This window comes from Cetorhinus maximus, chromosome 3 (genome assembly GCF_964194155.1).
Source record: "Cetorhinus maximus chromosome 3, sCetMax3.hap1.1, whole genome shotgun sequence".
NCBI classification, from domain to species: Eukaryota; Metazoa; Chordata; class Chondrichthyes; order Lamniformes; family Cetorhinidae; genus Cetorhinus; species Cetorhinus maximus.
The window spans coordinates 172,575,336-172,598,389 of record NC_135881.1 but is presented as its reverse complement, the minus strand read 5'-3'; the positions used below and the strand labels follow the sequence as shown (position 1 = coordinate 172,598,389).

Sequence of the window (23,054 nt, the reverse complement as noted above, 5' to 3'; positions counted from 1 at the left end):
AGGCAGAATTTTATACAACCACAATCTGTAATCTCATGGGCCAGGCATATCCCCTGGTCTACCATTACTATCAAATGGGGGATCAACCCTGGTTCAATGAAGAGTACAGGAGGCATGCCAAGGGCAACACCAGGCATACCTAAAAATGAGGTGTCAGCCTAGTGAAGCTGCAACACAGGACTACTTGCATGCCAAACAGCGAAAGCAGCATGTGATAGAGAGCTTAGTGATTCCATAACCAACGGATCAGACCTCTGCAGTCCTGCCACATCCAGTTGTGAATGGTGGTGGGCAAATAAACAACTAACTGGAGGAGGAGGCTTCACAAATATCCCCATCTTCAATGATGGGGGAGCCCAGCACATCAGTGCAAAAGACGAGGCTGAAGCTTGTGCAGTCATCTTTAGCCAGAAGTGCCAAGTGAATGATCCACCTTGGCCTCCTCCTGAGATCCCCAGCATCACAGATGCCAGGCTTCAGCCAATTTGATTCATTCCACCTGATATCAGGAAACAGATGAAGGCAAAGGCTATGGGCCTGACATCATTCCAGCAACAGTATTGAAGATGAGCTCCAGAACTAGCTGCATCCTTAGCCAAGCTGTTCCAGTACAGCTACAACATTGGCATCTACCTGGCAAAGTGGAAAATTGCCCAGGTATGTCCTGCACACAAAAAGCAGGACAAATTCAACCCAACCAATTAACATCCCATCAGTTACTTTCAATCATCAGCAAAATGATGGAAAGTGTCGTCGACAGTGCCATCAGTGCAAGCGGCACTTGCTCAGAAACAACTTGCTGACCGATGCGCAGTTTGAGTTCTGCCAGGACTACTCAGCTCCTGACCTCATTACAGCTTTAGTTCAAACATGGGCGAAAGAGCTGAAGTCAAGAGATGAGGTGAGAGTGACTGCCCTTGCCATCAAGGCAGCATTTGACCGAGTGTGGCATCAAGGAGCCCTAGCAAAACTGGAGTCAATGGCGATCAGGGGAAAACTCTCCGCTGATTGGAGTCATACCTAACACAAAGGAAGACGGTTGTGGCTGTTTGGAGGTCAATCATCTCAGTCCCAGGACATCACTGCAGGAGTTCCTCAGGGCACTGTCCTAGGCAGCTTCATCAATGACTTAGTCATAAGGTAAGTTGGGATGTTTATTAATGATTGCATAATGTTCAGTACCATTCGTAACTCCTCAGAAACTGAAGCAGTCCAAGTCCATATGCAGCAAGACCTGGACAATATTCAGGCTTGGGCTTATATGTGGCAAGTAACATTTCACGCCACACAAGTTCTAGGTAATGACCATCTCTAACAAGAGAGAATCTGGAATTCTCTACCACAGAAGGCTGTGGAGGCTAAGTCATTGAATATATTTCAGAAGGAAATTGATAGATTTCTAGACTCTAAGGGCATCAAGGGGTATGGGAAGAGAGGGGAGTATGGCATTGAGATAGAGGATCAGCCATGATCATACTGAATGGCTTGAAGGGCTGAATGACCTACTCCTGCTCCTATTTTCTATATTTCTATTCAATAGCATAACCATCACTGAATTCCCCCATTATCAACACACTGGGGTTACCATTGACCAGCCATTGAACTGGACCAGCAGTATAAATTATTTGGCTACAAGAGCAGATCAGAGGCTAGAAATCCTGCTGTAAGTAACTCGCCTCCTGACTCCCCAAAGCCTTTCCTCCATCTACAAGGCACAAGTCAGGAGTGTGATGGAATACTCTCCATTTGCCTGGACGGGTGCAGCTCAAACAACACTCAAGAAGCTCGACATCATCCAGGACAAAGCAGCCCGCTTGACTGGCACCCCAACCACCACCTCAAATATTCACTCCCTCCACCACCAATGCACAATCACAGCAGTGTTTACCATCTACAAGTTGCACTACAGAAACTCAGCAAAGATCCTTTGACAACACCTTCCAAACCTGTGACCTCTACCACCTAGAAGGACAAGGACAGCAGATGCATGGGAACACCACCCCCTGCAAGTTCCCCTCCAAGCCATACACTACCCTGACTTGGAAATAGATCGTTGTTCCTTCGCTGTTGCTGTCAAAATCCTGGAATTCCCTTCCTAACAGCACTGTGGGTGTACCTACACCATATGGGCTGCAGCAGTTGAAGAAGGCAGCTCACCACCACCTTCTCAAGGGTAATTAGGGTTGCGCAATAAATGCCGGCCTGGCCAGGGACACCCACATCCTGTGAAAGAATTAAACAAGTCAATACTTATTTTCCAGAACTCATGATGTCGCCTACAAACTCCTTTAGTGAGAATATTGAAGCCAGGCTACCACCCTCTGTCCCATAAAAGCTATCATAAGAGCCCACTGATATTTCATGAAGCAGCTTCCTCAGATCCAAGTTCACTGAAATACCACTGGGGACAGTTCGGAATGAATGCTCCGATTAGTTCAGCACTGCTTTTCCTGCAGTGTGCAAGTGTTGGTCTGATTCATCAATGACATCAATGAAAATGAAGTACCAAGCCAGGATTGAACACTTTACAGGTGTCTTTGATAAAAGTTACCTCCCATCTTAGCAAAACTGATGCTTGGCACCAGCAACACATTTCACATTATGTAAGTAAATCAACAATAATAAATTTATGTTTAATTGTATGACTAATTTTTATGTGGTACTGAAAAAATCCTCGTGTTCCATAAGGTCTTCAGAAATTTTAGAACATAGGAGGTCACAGAAGCTAAAGGGTTGTGAAACCTTGTGACAGATTAAGTGCATAGTTAGAAATGAAATTAATCACCAGAAGAAAGGACGTTTTTATCTGGTCTAGTTGAATGTTTAACTGAACCTGCGACTGATCCTTTTCTCTGATGCATGTGACAACTGAGTATGAACAACTTAAGGGCATGAATTGCACGGAATAAATTACAAATATGTGGCAAACATGCTACTGCATTGTAGCCAGTGTTTGGGGGAACCAGTTTAAACCTCTTCAACAAAGACACTCTCTTTTGAGTATGAAACCTAAAAGCAACAGCATCTACATGATAAGAGTGTTTTAACACACTTTTTGGCGAATCACCTTGTCTTTTTTAATCACTAAGTGCGTCTTGCAGATTTGGAGGTTTCGTGCGATTTACTCCACTGGCTTAAATATTTGTAAACCCAAAGGATGAGTGTAATAAGTGTGCGAGTTATATTTGATCTGCGTAATGATTAACATCGAGTGGCTCCTGGATTCGATCGCGAAGGGTGTGAACTTGAAACTCTCTCTTTTCTTGGAAGGTTACCAAAAATGCAATTAGTCAGGTAACTGGGGATTTGTAGGTTTACCGCAGGTCACAGCAACAGGTAACGCCTGTTTATCTGCAGCAACCCCGTTCCAGAGCTGTAACCTGGGATACGTTACCAAGCATCGATTCCTGGAACCTCTCTTCGCTTTGATACTCCCTCTGCAATCGCTTCTCTTAAAATACTTTACCACTTAACTTAGTTAAGGACCTTTATGGCAGTGCGCGTATTGTTTCAGAATTAAGCTACGTGTGAAGCCCAATCTTCATCACTCTTGCCAACCATTTTTCCAACAGACACTGACTGAGTGACTTCAAACCCGACCCAAACTGAAGCAACACACGCCTTTGCTGAATGTCAGCCCCGCCAGCCAATCGCCGTCCTGAGCTACTCGGGCGCCACCCAGCCAGTGCCGCGGCAGCCAATGGGAGGTGGCGGCTGAAGTTGGTCTTTCAGGGTTGGGTGGGGCCGGGGGGGGGTGGGGGACGCTGGGTGAGGCTTGAAGCGCACGCGTCAACGGAAAGAGAACGGTTGTCAGTGAGCGCGCGTCTTCAGGAGCTGGCGGCAGCGGCTCGCGATTGGGACGTTCCAGGCGGCATTGCCGCTGCTCCTTCATTAGAACGGGAGCACGTAACAATCATGTAGAATGGCAGAACCGCCAAGCATCCCATTTAGAACCACGGGTTCCAGGTTGTTACACCCACTCAGTGTCCTCTTCAATGTGCCACTGGACCAGGTAAGAAAACCCTCGTTCACCACCAACCCTGATTCTCCAGTCCTTCAATTTGTCATTGTTGATGTGACCCGATAGAGCATGCCTGGCTAATGGCTACAGTAAAGTTCTCCACAATGACAGATTGACATGTTATTTTAATTCATTCACGAGATGTGGGCGTCGCTGGCAAGGGCAGCATTTTTTACCCCACCCTTAATTGTTCTCGAGTAGGTGGTGTTGAGCTGCCAACTTGAATTGCAGTGGTCTGTGTGCTGAAGAGACCCCCACAATGCTGTTAGGTAGGAAATTTCAAGATTTTGACCCAAAGGCGTTGACGGAACGGTGATATATTTCCAAGTCAGGATGGTGTGTGACTTGAAGGGGAACATGCAGGTGATGGTGTTCCCATATGCCTGCTGGCCTTGTTCAGGTTGAGAGCTGTTGCAGGTTTGAGAGCTGTTGTCAAAGATGCATCTTGTAGACCAAGGGTTCTCAACTGGGGGTCTGCAGTCCCCTAAGGGTGCCCAACAAGTTTTGCTAGTGGCGCTATGTCTTCGTTGCACAGGCAAATTAAACCTGATCCTGAAACATTACAATATTCAAGGCATAGAGCTTTATCTTTCTGCCCCAAGTCACCGATTGACGCAATACAGTAACACTTCAGCCCTCATCCCCACACATACAATAAGGGTTTAGAAACCATCAATTGGCGCCAAGGGTTCACAGTTATCGATCTGTCATGTTGCAGTGGCGATTACATCCAGTTTCAGCTGGTGCATTCTGTTCAATTTGTTACTAATGGACAAAAGGAAAAGTGAGAGCTGGTGCAGCCGTTAACACAATCTGGTCTCACCAGCATTCTATTAGTTTCAACCTCTCTACCATTGAAGTTGGTAAAGTGTCAATCTACTAACTTCAGTATGACTCTGCCAAGCCAGGCGACAGTCTTAACTTCAGCATAACTGAATCAGGATGAACATTGAGCATGATGTGCATGTGCTTTTTGAAGCTATCTCCATGCCTTGGCAGAATTTTTGCTCACCAACAGCAAGTTTCACAAGTAAGTAAAACAAAAATAATAAATGTACATGTTTAATCATATAACTAATTGTTATGCAGAAAAGAATCTTGTGTTGTATCATAGGGGTCTGTGGAATTCTGTAACATGAGAGCGGGTCCCTCAGACACAGTAATATTGAAAACCCCTGTTGCAGATGGTCCAAGCTCAAGTTGAGAATCCCTGTTTGAGATGTACATGCTTATGCCACTGTGTGCTGGTGGTGGAGGGAGTGAATGTTTAAGCTGATTAATAAGGTGCCAATCAAGTGGGCTGCTTTGTTGTGGACGGTATTGAGCTGCTTGAGTGTTGTTGAAGCTGCTGTGATCCAGACAAATGGGGAGTATTCCATCACACTCCTGATTTGTGCCTTGTAGATGGCTTTGGGGAATCAGGAGGTGAGTTACTCATTGTAGAATGCCCAGTCTCTGACTTGCTCTTGCAGCCACTGTATTTATGTGGCTAGCCTGGTCCAGTATCTGGTAAGTGGTATTCCTCAGAATGTTGATGGTGGGGGATGAAACAATAACGCCTTGAATATAGTAAAATGTCTCAATGCATTTTACAGAGGCATCATCAAATAAAATATGACACTGAGCCACATGAGGATAATACTAGGGCAGATGAACAAAAGCTTGGTCAAAGAGGTAGGTTTAGGGAATGCCTGAAGGGAGGATAGCGAGATAGAGAGGCAGAGAAATTTAGGGAGGAAATTCCAGAGCTTGCACCCAGGTAGCTGAAGGCACAGTGGGATGATAAAGTTGGGGATGCTCGTAAAGCTATAACTAGAAGAGCCCAGATATTTCAGAGGGTTTTAGGGCTGGAGGAGATTATAGAAATAGGGAGGGACCAGGTCGTGGAGGGATTTGAAGCACGAACATGGATGTTGGGTGAACAGCATTTTGTGCTAGTTGGGACAGAATGAGAGAGGCCAGCCAGGACTTCTTCAGGGTAGTGCCCTTGGCTCAACCATCCTCAGCTGCTTCATCAATGACCTTCTTCCATCATAAGGTCAGAAGTGGAGATGTTTCCGGATGATTTCATCACGTTCAGAACTAGTTGCGACTTCTCAGATCCTGAAGCAATCCATGTCTGTGTGCAACAAGACCTGGACAACATTCAGACTTGATGTGGCAAGTAGCCACAAGTGCCAGGCAATGACCATCTCCAATAAGGGAGGATCTAACCGTCTCCCCTTGATATTCCAATGGCACTGCTATCGCTGAAACTTTCACCATCAACATCTTGGAGGTTTCTATTGGCCAGAAACCTAACTGGACTTGTCATATAAATACTGAGGCTACAAGATCAGGTCAGAGGCTGGGAATTCTGTGTCAAGTAACTCACCTTCTGACTCCCCAAAGCCTGTCCACCACCTACAAGGCACAAGTAAGGAATGTGATGGAATGCTCGCCACTTGCCTGAGTGAGTGGAACTCCAACAACACACAAGAAACTCAACACCATCCAGAACAAAGCAGTGGCTTGATTGGCACCCCATGCACCTTAAACATTCAATCCCTCCACCGCCAGCGCACATTAACGGTGTGCACCATATACAAGATGCACTGTAACAACTCACCAAGGTCCCTATGACAGCACCTTCAAAACCTGTGACCTCTATCACCGAGAAGGATAAGGGCAGAAGGCGTATGTGAACACCACCACCACTACCTGCAGTTTCCCCTTCAAGTCACACGCTATCCTGACTTGGAACTAAATCGCCATTCCTTCACTGTCTCTGGGTCAAAAACTGGTACTCCCTTCCCGGCAGCATTATGGCTGTGCCTACACTAAATGGAATGCAGTGGTTTAAGAAGGCATCTCACCACCTATCCATTCATAGTTAGGGATGGGTAGTGAATGCTGGCTTTGGTCACATCCCATGAAAGAATGAAAAATGTCAAGTCCAGATGTAACAATGGCATGTGTGAGGGTTTCAGTCACAGAAGAGATGAGGCCAGGTCTGAAACAAGTGTAGTTTTACAGAGGTGAAAATAGGCATTCTTAGTGATGGCATTGATATGTGGTTGAAACTCATCTTGGGGTCAAATATGACACACAGGTTGTGAAATCTGGTTTAGCTTCAGACAGTGGCTAAGGAGAGCTACTAAGGTCAGTAGCTAGGGAGAGAAGTTTGTGGCAGTGACTGAGACAATGGCTTCAGTCTTCCCAATATTTAATTGGAGGAAATTTCTGCTTTTTCAGGATGCAGGATAAACAGTCTGATAATTTAAAGACCTTGGAGTGATTGAAAAGGTTGCTGGTGAGCTGGGTGTTGTCAGTGCATTTGTGAAAACTAATGTTGTGTTTTTGGATGATGTCACCGAGGGATAGCATGTAGATGAAAAATAGGAGGAGTGCAGGGATAGATCTTAGAGGTAATTGTGGAAATGGGAAGAGCAGCCAGCGATGGTGCTTCTCTGGCAATCCAACCCAGCTGGATGACAGTAGAGAGACATTAAAGGTGAATGGTGTAATCAACTGTGTCAAAGGTTGTAGACAGGTCAAGGAGAAAGAATCGGCATAGTTTACCTTTGTCACAGGTACATAGGATGTTATTTGTGACTTTGTTTAAAAACCGTTTCGGTACTGTTGCATTGGCAGAAACCGGATTAAAAGGATTCTAATTGAAGCTCCAGGAAAGATAGACATGAATTTGGAAGGGGACAACACGTTTGAAGACCGTGGAGATGAAAGGGAGGTTGAAGATGGTGTGGTTGTTTGTAAGGACAGTTCGGCGATGATCACGCTGTTCAACGTTCAACTCTCTCTTACTGCTGATGGTCATTTCCTGGCACTTTTGTGGAGTGAATGTTACTTGCCAATAACTCGCCAAAGCCTGAATGTTGTCCAGGCCATGTAACATTTGGGCACAGAGTGCTTTATTACCTGAGGCGTTGCAAATTGAACTGATTACATTGCGATCATCAGCGGACATACCCATTTCAGACCTTATGTTGAAGGGAAGAGCTATAGAAGATTGTACCTAGAACACTGCCCTGATGAAGTCCTGAGGCTAAGATGGTCAGCCTCCAGTAACCACAGCAGCTGTTTTTTGTGCCAGGTATAATTTAAGTCAGAGGAGAGTTTCCCCATTGACTGCAATTTTACTAGGGCTCCTTCATGCCACACTCAGTCAAATGCTGTGTGAATGTCATAGACAGTCACTCTTGCCTCACCTCTGGAATTTGTAGCCATGTATTTTGAACTGTGAGGAGGATGGTGATAGACTACAGAGGATATAGACAAGTTTGGGGAATGGGTGGATAAGTGGCAGGCAAATTTAATGCAGAGAAGTGTGAAGTGATACATTTTGGTAGAAAGAACAAGGAGAGGCAATGGATGCTAAAGGGTTGTAATCTAAAGGGGATGCAGGAACAGAGAGACCGGTGGAGGAGAGGCAGGGTGAATCTGAGTTCAAACAGTCAAAGATGGCAAGGTAGGTTGAGAAAGTGGTTAAAAAGGCATAGGGAATCCTGGGCTTTGTAAATTGAGGCATAGGGGACAAAAACAAGGAAGTTATGACGAATCTTTATAAAACACTGGTTAGTCCTCAACTGGAGTAGTGTGTCCAATTCTGGGCAATTTCATGCTTACTATCACTGACAGTAGCTTTTTTTATTCCAGATTGACTTAATTAACTGAATTTAAATCCCCAGCTGCTGTTGTGGGATTTGAACTCATGTCCGGAGTTTTACTCAGGATCGTTGGTCCAGGCCTCTAGATTACTCACCCAGTAACACAGCCACAATGCTACCATACTGATATGTTTTGCATTAGAAGTAAAACCGACTCCTGTTAGGAACTCAAGATAGTTTAAATAAATTATATTTGTATTTGTGGGTGTTAGGGATGAGTTTTAGCTTTTAAGTTTGAATTGTGTTTCTGTATTTGTGTGTTAGGAAAAGGGGGAACTTGAGTTTTAGTTTTACTTTAAAAGAGTCTGCATTTTGATTAGGTTTTACGACTCTTGAAGGGGAGTTGAAACAAACACAAGATAGAAAAACCTGGGCTGTTGCCTAGCAACAGGAGGCCCAAACAGGGACAGAGGAACCCAAAGTAGTTTGAATTCAGTTGGTGATTATTCTCTAGAGTTGAAAGGAGTTGCCAGCAGTAGCAGCATAGGAGAGAGGACAGATAGCAAGTCCCAAACTAAAGTTGGAAACAGGAACTAGAAGAAGCTGGACAGGAGGGAGCTGCAGGAAGCAGGCTTCCCCAAAGAACAGAAGAAAGGGGGTCCCAGGAAGACCTAGTCAAAGGGAAGGAACAGGAATCTGGAAAAGGTCCTGTTAAGTGAATTTAAGAGTGAGGAGCAAAGAAAGGCTCCAAGCTTAAAGAGAGAAAGCTGCAGGACACAGGCTTAAAGCAAAATAGGCTTGCAAGAAGCCAGAAGATCCAAGGAGACAGCCGAAGTTCTTTAACTCTTTTTGTGCATGTGAAGCAGTGGTGTTTGGTTGACATGGTCGAGCATTTGAGAGAGAGTGCTTTGAAGGCAAAATTTGAATGCACATGGCGATCCAGGGAGAGGAACATTAGAAAGAGAGTTCAAAACCCTGGAGGTGGACCCTTGTGGAAGGCACTTGTGAGAAAGTGTCATTTGGGAGAAGATTCCAAAGCGGGTTCTTGGAGAGTGGAGGTTGGAAACCCTCAGAGTTCAGTGAGGCCGGTTGGCTCACAGTGTGACAAGCGTCTTGGGGGAGTTGATGAGAGATCCATCGCATCTATTTGGGGTGGCATCTATCACTTGGTTCAGAGTGTGGTGTGCCTGACCACAGGTCGCCTATTGGTTTACATGGACTGTTTACTTACTGTGAACGTTAGAGTATAAGTTAGCTTTTGTAACTTGTGTTATCCTTACAAATCTGTACATACCTGTAAAGGTATAGTTGTGGGTGAAGAAGTATTGTAATATAGTTCATCTTGTTTAATAAATGTTTTATTCTTCTGTTAAAAGTTCATCAGCTGGCTCCTGTGACTCTGTTCAGTAACCACCCTTTTCTTCTCTAAACAAAAAATAAAAGTTAGGATCTATCAAGCTGGGTTCCACCCTGTGATCTGACTTGTCCAGTAGTAACATCAGCTGGCATCATAACACACTGAATGAATGAAGCTTGCTGTGAGGCATCAGTCTCCATCAGGTGTTGCCTGAAGGCTTATCATGTGTGACTTTTAAACAGTAAAGTAGAACTCCCCAAGACACCTCACAGGAGCATTGTCAGAACAAAATTTCACACTGACCTGCATAAGGAGATAATAGGATAGGGATTGGTCAGAGGTATATTCTAAAGAGCATTTTAAAGATGGATAGAGAGTTGGAAGGGTTAAGAAGGGAATCCCATGGCTTCAGGCTGAGGTAGATGAATGCACAGCCGCCAATAGTGGAGCAAAGAAAATCAGGGTGCACTCCAGCGGGTGCTTCTGTCCAGACATCCTGACATGATCAGTGCCACTGATTGATCAAGAATACATGATGGGGAATGCATCCCTTGGATGACGGTGCACCATCCCTGCACATATGCCAAGTGCTGCTGCATATTGCTCTCCATAAGTTGGCCACTGTCTCAGTGGAGGAGCTCATGTGTTCAAAGCCCTGAGCCATGGTGATGTTCATGAACTGAATGGACTCCTCCATTCTCAGCCCTTGATTGTGCACTGCCTCCTGGAAATCCAACATGTGTGAACACGTCTTGCTGCTGGTCCAGGTAGAGCCTCCTTTCCTTTAACTACTGAGGCCATGTATCAGTGCCCAGTTGAGTGGGTTGTGTCTGTCCTCCATCCTCTGAGGGTGACTGCTCATAGCTGCCTCTGCCTCTGGCACCTCCTGCTGCACACTAGTTTCATGCTCACCACCCAGTATCACTCTGTCTAACCACGCGCATGGACCCACTGTGACTCTATCTGTGGTAGGAGCAGGAGTAGGCCGTTGAGTCCATCCGGTCAGCTCCACCATTCAATACGATCATGGCTGATCATCCACTTCAATGCCTTTTTCCCACACTATCCCCATATCCCTTTTATGTCATTGGTACTTAGAAATCTGTCATTTTCTGCTTTAAACATACTCAGTGACTGAGCTTCCACAGCCCTCTGGGGTAGAGAATTCCAAAGATTCACAACCCTGTGAGTAATAAAATTTCTCCTCATCTTGGTCCTAAGTGGCTTCTCCCTTATTTTGAAATTGTGTCCCCTGGTTCTAGACTCCCCAACCAGGGGGAAACACCTTAAAGCGATAGACAGAGTAGATGCAGATAAGTATCTTGTAGGTTTTAATGAGAACAACTTGCATTCTTCGAAACTAGAGAATACAGTCCCAGTTGCCCCAATCTCTCTTCGTAGGACAGTCCTGCCATCCTGGAAACAAGTCTGGTGAACCTTTGTTGTACTCCCTCTGTGGTAATAATATCCTTTCTGAGGGTAAAGGGACCAAAACTGCGCACACTACTCCAGGTTCGGTCTAACCAAGCTTCTATACAATTGAAGCAAGACTTCGCTACTCCTGTTTTCAAATCCTCTTGCGATAAAGGCTGACATACCATTAGCCTTCCTAATTGCTTGCTGCATATGCATGTTAGCTTTCAGTGGCTTATTGACAAGGACACCCAGGTCCCTTTGTATATCTACACTTTTTCATGTCTTACCATTTAAAAAATACTCTGCGCATCTGTTCCTCCTACCAAAGTGAATAACCTCACATTGTTACACATTATATTCCATCTGGTGATGCAGGGTGGGCTTGTAAAATGTGACAGTGCCTCTTTGAGCTCTGTTGTTGCTGTCTTCAGCCTAGTAAAGTGAGGGAATTGATCTAATTGCCTCAATGTCGGGGAGATGCAAGAAAAGATCATGAAAACTAGCCTTGGGAAAATGGAAGCCTCTGTCTGTGCTGAGGCCTCCCAACGCAGCTCAGGATCGGTATGCTGTCGGGCAGGGGGGTGTGCCGTGTACCCCTTTGAACGCATTGCACTCTAATCACCAGCTCCACTGCAGATGCCCATTTTGCCTTGACTGACTTTCTTATGGTCTGCCATCCTGGGGATGTTCATGACTGCCTCGTCTATGGTGGTGATAATGTGAAGGTAGGAAACCCCTCCTTCACTCTGGGCTCTCTTACGAGCCCCTTTCTCCTGCAAGGACAAAAGAGAGTGTGATGGGGCACTTCTGGCTTCTGGCCAGTGCCTGATGACCCTCTACATTAGAAGCAGGAAGTTTTGGTTGTGGCAGGTCCTCAGTGACTCTGAGACATTCTGGGGCTCAGTAATTGGCCTGGGTGCGCACAGTCTTCCCATGTTCAGGAGTAGCATGCACTCTCCGGCTTCTCAGCTGGTGTGCCTGCTGGAAGGCGAATACTCGGAAGGCTGTCTGAGGGTTGGCGATCCAGTATCTGTGTACCACTCCTTCAGCTGACTGTGTCAGCTATCTTCATTCAGGCCTGCCTAGAGTCGGTGGCCTCCTCCTTTCACTCTCTGGAAGAGGACCTCCTTCCTCTCTATATTGTCTCCTTGAGGAGTTCCTCCAGGCGCACATCTGCAAATCGAGGGGCTGCTCTGCTCCGGGTTCCAGGCCTCTGCCTGTCCTTCCAAACTGAACTGAATGTAAAGCAGTCAGTTTAAATTGGGCCCGCACTTGCGCAGCCTTGCCTCTGGTCCCACCCCCATGGCCATTCATTGGCTGCTAAACTTGATTCCTGCAAACTCCCCCTCCCCCCACCGGACAAAATTGGAGCCGGCCCCCGCCAGGGCCATGTTCAGGACTCAGAAATAGTTCTGACTTTGCTTTCCTGCTCCCAGAAGGAATATACAGCCCCTTGGGTTTACTGGATTGCATTGTTCTTGTTTCCATCAGAAATTGCCCCAAATCACCCAAACCACCGCAAATGATTGTGGAATTTTAAAGCAATCAAGTTTCTGCAATCTTTTGTGCTATTTGCAAGAAACATCATGGTAGAAGATCCCACCCCCCCACCCCCCAAAACAAAACTGACCACATTTGTATTGAATTCATCACCATTGCAAGTTCCCCTAGTTGTGCCCATTTGCAGGCCTTCAAGGTGGCCCTTTAAAATTAAGCTTTTTCTTGAAAGATAGAAAGACACTGACGGGCACATTTTTAAAACAGAATTTTAAAAAATTTGCTAAGAAATTGACCATTGTAAATCAGCATAACTAATTAATGGTTCTGTTGAAAAGGATGGAAAATGGGAGAGTGAAAGGAAGGCAAGTAGCTAGGGTAAAGAATGGATAGCTGGGAATACCTTGAGAGCTCCTCCCCAGATCAGGGAGGAAGGTACTGAGGGTGGAGGTGAAACTCGAAGGCCTAAGTGTTTCCATTGTAACAAAGTGGGATGTATTCGTTCAGGATGCTGGAAGTTGCGATCGAAGCCCATGGGACTTATTGCTATCTGAGAAGGGAACTCACAGAGAAAATGCCACTGATCAAATTGTAACAGTAAACTACAAAACGGGACTGAAGGTAAACATCATTGTGAATGCAAATGAAGTGAATAAAGTAGATGAGAGATACAAAGGGTTTTTATCTAAAGGAAAGATAACCCCTTTCTCATCAAATGATGCAGCTAAACCCATAACTATATGAAGGGACACAGGAGCTACTCAAACTCTTTTGCTGGAAAAAGACCTAGTTTTCCCTCCAGAGAGTTCAATGAAAGTTAAAGTATTGGTAAACGGGATAAGTGGAGAGTGTATCCCGGTTCCATTGTACAAAGTGCAATTGAAGTGTGATTTGTTGTCTGGATCGGTGGTTGTAGGAGTGGTTAAGAAATTACCCGTGGATAGAGTTGATTTACTCCTGGGGAATGATTTGGCAGGAGTGAAGGTTATAGCTTCGCCCATAATTATGGAAAGTCCAAGAGAGGCTAAAGAGACACAACAGTTACAAGGACAAGTTCCTGGTATTTTTCCATCATGTGTGGTGACCAGAGCAATGGGTAAACAAAGTCCATCACCAGAGGTCAAAGTAATACCATGAGCAGATGTTAGAGTAGAAACTTTCTTTAAGGATGAGGATAATTCAAAGGAAGTGTTTGGCATGTCTTCATTAATTGAGGCTCAGAAAGCAGACCCAGAATTAAACAAGTTAACACAGTCAGCTCATACTGAAGCTGAGGCTGAAGGAGCTCCAGAGTGCTATTACATTAAAAATGGAGTTCTGATGAGGAAGTGGAGAAACCCTCTCAGACCTGCAGATGAGGGATGGATGGTTGTTCATTAGATAGTGGTACCGCCCAAATATCGTCAGGAGATATTGTGAGTAGCACATGAAATTCCTATGGCAGGACATGTAGGAATATGGAAAACCCAAGCATTGATAAACAGACATTTTACCTGGCCAAGGCTTCATAAGGACGTAGTGCAATTTTGGAAAACATGTCATACATGTCAGGTAGTAGGTAAGCCTCTATGTAATCAAACCAGCACCATTAATACCCATACCAGTTTTTGAAGAACCATTCGGTTGGGTATTAGTAGATTGTGTAGGACCATACCCAAAATGAAAGCAGGACATCAGTATATCCTTACAATCATCGACATGACAACTCGATTTCCAGAAGCTATTCCTTTAAGGGCAATTACAGCTAAGGTGGTAGGGAAAAAGTTAACTCAGTTATGGCCTACCAATTGAAATACAATCTGACCAAGGTTGTAACTTCATGTCTAAAATTTTCCAGGACGTAATCAGCCATTTGGGTATCAAACAACTAAAATCTACTGCCAATCACCCACAGATATAGGGAGCTTTAGAGAGATACCATCAGACTCTCAAAACCATGATCAAGACCTACTACCATGAATACCCAAAGGATTGAGACAAAGGATTAGATTTCTTACTATTTGCTGCAGAGATTCTCCAAATGAATCTACTGGATTTAGTCCATTTGAATTGATCAATGCTCATGAAATAAGAGGCCCATTAAAAGTGATTAAGGAAAAGCAGAAAGATGAATCCTCCATGTTGGATTACGTGTCCATGTTTCTAGAAAGACTCATAGGAGTGTATAAAGTAGCACACGAGCATTTGAAAATTTCCCAGGCCAAAATGAAAGAATGGGCAGACAAATTTGCTACAACTAGAACGTTCCAAGCAGGAGATGAAGTATTAGTATTATTACCTTTGCAGGGTGAGCCCCTGAAAATGAAATTCGGTGGCCCCGACAAGGTAGTTAGGAGAGTTAGTAAAGTGACTTATCTGATAGATACTCCTGAGCATAGGAAAAAGAAACGGTTATGTCACATAAACATGCTGAAGGATGATGGAAAGATGGTGGGAAAGAGCAAGTATGCCAGGTGGTATGAGTAATGGAGGATGACAGAGACAGTAAGAGTAAGGTAGAGGGAGAAGTAGACAATGCACAGAGTGAACCTCCTACAATTCGACTAGCCAATACAAAAACACTGGGACAGTTAGACACTGTGTTCTCATATTTAGAGGAAGGACCACGGGAAGATCTAATAAGGTTACTTAGGGAGTATAAGGGAATTTGTAGGGATAACCTGGATGTACTATGTTAGCTAGACATGATGTGAATGTAGGAGAGTCTGTGCTGATAAAACAACACCCTTATTGGCTGAGCCCAGAGAAACAAGCTCAGGTAGAAACAGAGATCCAATATATGCTGGAAAATCAATTGATTGAGCCCAGTCAAAGCAGCTGGAGTTCACTGGTAGTGCTGGTTCCGAAGCTGGATGGATCAACTAGATTTTGTATAGACTGCAGGAAAGTGAATGCAGCAACGAGGATGGAATTGTACCCAATTCCTCAGTTCGAAGATTGCCTTGATAGGTTTGGCAGTGTCTCATTTCGTTCTAAAAGTGCGCTATTGAAGGGTATTGGCAAGTGCCATTAACATCAAGGGCCAAAGAAATATCTGCCTTTGGTTCAATCCACTTGGTGTAACAATGTCAAGTCATGCCATTTGGGTTTAAAAACGCCCCAGTTATATTCCAGAGACTTATGAATCAAGTCGTACCTGAAGTACATAACTGTGTGGTTTATTTAGACAATGTCATAATATATAGTAACAAATGGGAAGAATATGTAAAGCTATTAGAGGACCTGTTTAAGCAATTGCAGTTGGCTGACTTAGTCATAAAAGTGAGTTTGCAAAAGCAAGGGTAACTTACCTAGGTCACATTGTAGGACAAGGGCAAGTGTTGCCAAGAACAGCAAAAGTGAATGCTCTAATAGAATTCCACATTCCTAAAACTTAACGAGAAATCATGGGGTTTTTGGGAATGTGTGGGTTTTATAGGAAGTTTGTGCCCAACTTCAGCACAATACCTGTACCTTTCACCAATTTGTTAAGAAAACAAGCAAAAGTAGTATGGCCAGCAGAATGCCAAGCAGCCTTTGAAAAGCTGAAGGCAATCTTAATAAATGAACCAGTGTTGGCAGCCCCTGACTTTACCAAACTTTTAAAATGGCAATTGATGCTAGTGACTTGAGGGTAGGTGCAGTCTTATTACAGGGTGATAAATTAGTGATAGAGAAGCCAGTGGGGTACTTTTCCAAGAAGCTAAATCAATATCAGAGGAAGTAATCTACAGGAGAAAAAGAAACTCTAGCATTGTTGTTGCCTCTTCAACACTTTGAAGTTTATGTCCGACATGATAATAAAGAAACACTAATCTACACTGACCATAATCCGCTGGCGTTCATTGAAAAGTTCAAAATTCGACATGAGACTGTTTAGATGGAGTCTTTTGTTTCAACCATTCAATGTAAATATGGAAGCTTGGGGCATTCTTAGATAAGTTAGTGGGAGGGATGTCACAGCAGATGTGCTGTCTACATTGGGACCGGTAGGACTGAGGGTAGTGCCAGAAATGGAGAAGGATAGATGGGTCATCTCTGTCAAACATCATAAAGACATCAAGGAAAGACTTCGATGACTTTGGACATGACAGAAACCAGAACTGAGAGGATTTACAAGGAGTAGTGGGAGAAATGAGTACGCCTTTTCTCTAAAATAAACAATAAGGAGACATTGTGCTCTCAGTGTCATCAGCCATAAAAAAAACAAGAGTTCCCCTTTTTTAAAAAGAAGAGCACATCTAATAAAGAACTTAACCATGAAGATAAAGGAAACTAATAAACTTAAATTGTAATATTTCCAGTGTCCATTGTATGCTCCAGTCCCAGGGTACCCATACTCAGGATCCTTGGCACTAGCTAGCTAATGTTCTTGTACTCTACTAGCCAAGCAACCACGTTAGAATTTGTTTTATTTTCAAATTTCACTCTTTTCATCTCTCTTGCACAGCTTTATACAATTGCTGGTGCTTCAATGTGCAGAAATGAAATAAGTTTTGCCTTTTATAATATTTAAAACATTATTTTGGATTCAAAAGGTTTTCTCTTTTTGAACAAAACTGAAATGGGTATAGCTCAGTTTTAGAATTACATTTTCACAGAGCAGCAGTTATGAATCTCCTCCTGCTTTTCCTTTAGTTGTGTTGGCATCACAGACTAATATGCGGCTGCATCAAGCTGTGCGTAGACCTTCGGTACGCAAACACCAAGTGTCACTACGTGCTGAGGTTCTACCTGTCCCCGGTGTTGCGAAGGATGGGCCTGGCCACGCTGCCACGGAACGCTCCAAGTAGTTGGACTGTGCCGCACCACCTGTCCCCCGTGGAAAAATTTATGCAGGGAAACACCTTTGACTACAAGTCCATCAGGCAGTGGTCGGCACGTAATGTCTTAGAGGCCCTGTGGGAAAAGGAGAGGGTGGATCATGTGGGATGGTTCCCCGAGCAGACTGTCAAAGTCATTTGGCAGAATGCCTCATCGCCAGAACTTTCCAACAAGCACCATGATGTAGCTTGGCTGGTGGTGAGAAAGGCCCTCCCTGTCAGATCCTTCCAACACGCCAGGAGTCTCACCCCCTCTGCACGTTGCCCTCGAGGTGGCTGTGGTGGGGACGAGACCGTTGTTCACTTCCTTGTGGATTGTGCCTTTGCAAAGAAGGTCTGGAGAGAGATGCAGTGGTTTCTGTTGAGGTTCATCCCGAGCAGTTCTGTGACACAGGACTCGGTGCTCTACGGGCTGTTCCCAGGGACACACACCGGGACAAACATCAACTGCAGCTGGAGCATCATCAACTCGGTGAAAGACGCTCTTTGGTCTGCCCGAAACCTTTTGGTCTTTCAGCGCAAAGAATTGTTCCCGACCGAGTGTTGCAGACTGGCACATTCCAAGGTCCAGGACTACGTGCTGAGGGACGCACTAAAGCTTGGGGCAGCCGCTGCAAAGGCGCAATGGGGAAAGGTCGCTGTCTAAGACCTTTCTGCCGCAGTGCACCGAGGGGCTGGGAACTTTTGAGAGCCCCTTGGACTGCACAGCTCAAAATGAATGTACGCAGTGTGTGTTATAAATGTATTGAAGCACCTCAGAGTGCAACATGATGTATGTTGATAACTCCAATGCCATTGTCTGTCTGCATTGACCAGATTGAAATGATTGTAATATTCATTGATTGTATTGATGCACCTTGTGATACATGTTGAAAAAGTTGAATCTGACTGTACTTATGTGATTGTGATTTTGAAATGGTTTGGAATGTTCTTCCAGATATTTTATGAATAAAGTATATTTTTCAAAAAAAAATCACAGACTAATATCATCCTTATTCCACCAACATTTATATGGGTAGTGCTAGCTAAACCAGGCATGACCTGCTGAAATGGCAGCCCTGATAATGAAAACCTTTAAATGGAAGTTATCTAAAGATGAGTCTTGATGATTTCAAGTGCTGGGACTGTAATGATTCCCTTTGGCAGCTTGTTCCATTGTGGGATTGACCTTGGGAAGAAAGATTGTTGATACACTGCCTTGGAAACAAATGGTCTTTGTAGATTCTGTGGATGGCTATCTCGTGTTTTGCCATTGCCAGAGGCCACCAGGAACTTGTTTCTGTTAATTTCCATCAGTTCATTCCATATTTTATAGAACATGGTCAGTCTATTTTTCTCCCTCCTTTGCTGTAGTGATTCCCATTCCAAATCTTTGGTCAAGAATGTGACACCTGTCTATTTCTCATACTGATTTGTGCAGAATCGTGCAGCACATCGCACCCTGTTTTTTAACCTGTTGGGAAGGTTGTTTATGTATGTCAAGAAGAGTAAAGATGCCAACACAGTTCCCAGAGCGCTCCAGAGAGGACATCTCTAGGAGATGATAATTCTCCATCACACACATTTGGAGGAATGAAACTTTCGTTCTGGATCTCTGCACTTGTGTCATGTCTTATTGATTTTAGCTGCAGAGTGAGATACCGTGAATAGTGCTTTTCATGTTTTAATCTGATTTTCTTTAAGAAAAAAAGGCACAGCTTCTACACTTGACCTCATAACTAGTTAAAGTGAGGCTGTGAATAGCAAACGGTTTTTTTTCCCCACCCTCCTCCACTTTGACAGGTCAAAGCAATAAATCCATTTAGAATGAGGTCTGTAGGACATTTTGCTTTTAAAGCTCAGGCGTTTCCTCAAATATTACAAACCGAGATGAAGATGCTGATTTTAGTCCTCCAAGTAGTGCTGGTCTTCATAAATATGCAAAGTGGTGGTGGAAGAGGATAAGATTAAGCACAAAACCTGTATTTTCATGTTGCTGTTTCCCTTTCGAGTGGTCACTTAGTTTTCCACCAAAAGTAGGGGGAAAAAAACTAAAATTGGTTAACCAGCCAGCTATATACTAACTGGAGTGGCCATGAGATGTACTTTACCTGAGATCTCCTTCTGTATTGTGAAAACTGGCACTTTCTATTGATTCAAAGGTAAGTTCTGGGACTGCCTGCAATGTGAGTGATGAAATGGATGAGGGCTCAGCAGCAGTGATATCCTGTAATCATGGGTCCTTGCCTTACCTCATCCTGCATTCTCCACTCTGCTGAAAGCACTGACGGATGCTTGAGTACAATTCCGCAGGTGGGAGCGCGCTTTATTATCTAGAGCTTCTTCCTAGCCCCATGGAATTCCAATGACCCAGACACCTTTCTAGACATCACAATGAAGGTTTTTTTTTCTGAAGCCTGGAGTCAAACTTAATGCAAAATGGTTCAAATTTTGAACTTGCAAAAGCAGCAGCAGATCCTAACGGAACAGGTAAGGATATAGAATGAAGGAATGAAATCAATCAGTTATGAAATGTTTAAAAAGCTAAAAATCAAAAAAAAAGGCAACTGCTAGTTTTGAAAAGAGAGATGGCAATACAAGCAAATTTGTGTTTGAACATCCTATTGGCTGCTATCTTGGTTTCTCCACTAAGCTGCTCTTTCTTAGTAGGATGTTGGAGTTTGCTGAAGATTTTCTGGATTTGTATTAGGATTTAGTTTTGAAGAGGGGCTCGAAACCTAGAGCGTTTTTCGGGGCTTCAGTATTATGAAAGGTTCTGAATGGACAATTGGAGCAAGATTATTTCTGTTGGTTAGTTCAATGCTAATGAGAGGCATAGATTCACGAGATAAAGTCAAGTTGAAGTAAATGCTTTCACTTCAAAGAAGGGTTATTCAGACATGAAATGATTTACCACAAGCGGCAATTGTGACAGTATTTAAAAGCATGGTGGATAAGAAATATTCTAAAATACAGCTGTGCTATTTGACTTTGTAAAAAGTTAAGAGCTAAGTGTACTGGATTTGGCCTGAATTTTTCAGTTGGCGGGAACAGGCGGTGGTGGTCGCGGAGCCAACTGCCACCTGCGATCGGCTCCATGCCGCCATTTTATGCAGGCGGGACAATTAAGGCCCACCCAGTGTAAGACGCGAGCCGTAGCGATCAGCACTACCTGTGCGAGTGGAGGGGGGGTTGAGAAGGAGAGTAGGGGCCATGCGCGCGAAAGAACGTTTCAATCTCCCTGAGGCATGGAGCTGCCTCAGGGAGATTGAATCGCTATTGAAATAATCAAAAATAGGAAAAAAAAATTATTTAAACATGTACCCTCATGTGACTGTCACATGAGATAGGACATATTTTTATATTTCACAAAACTTTTTTAGTTGATTCATTAAAGCTTTAGGACACCTCATCCCGCTCATAGGTGAGATTTCCTAAACAACGTAAAGGCCGCTTGGCCTTCTTGCCTACCTTCCAACCTTAAGGTTGGACGAGCAGCATTAACAATGACATTAATTAATTCGTTAATGGCCTTAATAGGCCTATCAGTTTTCGATGGGTGCGCAGCCGACTCTGTGGCGTGCCCGCCGAACGAAACATCGTAAGACAGCGTGGTGACGTCGGGACGCACCCCACGACATCATCGTGCATCATTTTATGTGCCGGCGTGTTGGGCCCGCCCCCGCACACTGACTGAAGAATTCAGGCCTTGCTGTCGTACCAAAGATTGGTAGATGTTTAGGGTACAGATATTTTGATTCTGCATTTTAAAAGTTACCTTTTAGTTGAAGCAGATTGCCTTACACTTTTTGCTTTCTGCATTTTTATGTCCACGTTTGAGCATTTGCCATTTTTTCTTTTTCTTTTCAGCTAAGTGTGGTGGAGACAGTAACAACTTGGAGAAAGCACCTGCACTTCTAATAGACAGACATATGTAATTCTGTTCTAGAAATATTGAAGTACTTATTTGTGCTGAAATTTTGAATGGTTGTGCTATGCCTAGTATAACATGATTGTGTGTTTTTTTTTCTATAAGATTATTATAGGTGAAACTTGCCATTGTTGTTTTATTTGTACGAATACACTATGATTAACGCATTATTCTTGCCTTTAAAATGGTATGAGTGGTGTAAATAGCTGAAGACTGCTTGAAGTGAAAGCATTTATTTCAGGTTGACTTTATCTCGTGATAATTCTGAATCTACGTCCCTCACTATCATTGAACTAACCAACAGAAATAATCTTGCTCCAATTGTCCACTCAGACCCTTTCATAATATTGAAGCCCTGAAAAAAGCCCTGGGTTTTGAGCCCCTCTTCAAAACTATAAATCCTAATACAAATCCAGAAAATCTTCATGCTGTTCACTTGAGAGGGAAACAAAAGGTGATATGAAGAGATTAGGAAAGAAGTCAAAAAGCAACTAGGAATTAAGAAAGGAAGGTACCAAAGAAGTAAAAATAACCAAGTCTTTTGTAAACACGTAAATAAAGGGATAAGGCCACAAAGGGATATGCAAGATAAACTCGTAGGTACTGAATGAAATGGGAGAAATATTTAATAGTTATAGAAATTAAATAAAATAGAAATATTTAATCTGCTCATGCAGACCACAAACATTGGCGTGGACCATTTGTGCCAAACGCTATGTTTCTGTGCTGTAAAAGTCAGTTTTCTGTTTGGTACTGGCACTTTACTGGGTAAACCCTGTGGAGTTAAAGTCATTATGTCCTAACATTTTCTCACCAGTTGTCATTGGTAAATTTTAGTGAACAGAGGACTGTTGTCCCTGTATTGCTCAGTTCAAAATTGCTACATAATTTCACAATGTTAGAATACTTGTTACCTTAGAGTATGAATACATTAAGAAGTCCTTTCAGAAGTGCTGTTAGTATTTTAAAAGTAGAAGGGCTAGGTAGAATTTACTGCTGGAATTGTACCTACTTTCTCACAGAGAATCCGCTGTATGATTGGAAGGATCAGGTTATTTTGCTTTTTGTTTTGTTTTGCAGGTGAATTTTGCAGTGTGTCAGTCGTTTGCCTTATTTGCTGCCTTCTGGTTCCGTCTTTATCTGAGTCCCAGTAGAGCTGGTGCAATCGTACGTCATGTGGTCATCACAATGATTGGCATATATTTTGCTATTTTCTGCTTTGGATGGTAAGTTTAAAAATGATGTTTAGAATTTATTTTTACAATCAACCCCACCTCCCATTTTAGTATGAATTTGTTTGTACACTGATTTTATTTGGATTTATCGTGTCTCTTTCTTGCTCGTCAATAATATTCCTGATTCAGTCAAGATGCTTAGATGCAAACAGTGCCAGTTAAGTGCCAGGTAAATGGATTGGTGCTCAATTAACTGAGATATTGGTTAA

The 23,054-nt window shown here is 43.6% G+C and overlaps 1 protein-coding gene across 5 annotated transcripts in view; it reads left to right on the top strand.

Moving 5' to 3' along the window:
• The first annotated feature begins 3,799 nt into the window (after positions 1-3,799).
• The window catches only part of mboat1 (membrane bound O-acyltransferase domain containing 1), a 112,528-nt gene continuing 93,273 nt past the window's right edge, over positions 3,800-23,054 (top strand). For 4 of the 5 annotated variants that reach the window (XM_078539297.1, XM_078539298.1, XM_078539299.1 and 1 more), the window contains exons 1-2: positions 3,800-4,012; positions 22,691-22,836. In XM_078539297.1, coding sequence (XP_078395423.1) covers positions 3,923-4,012; positions 22,691-22,836 — 236 coding nt within the window. In that variant the 5' untranslated portion in view covers positions 3,800-3,922. Of the gene's footprint in view, positions 4,013-22,690; positions 22,837-23,054 lie in introns of those variants that run through there. The other variant, XM_078539301.1, reaches the window with a different exon arrangement.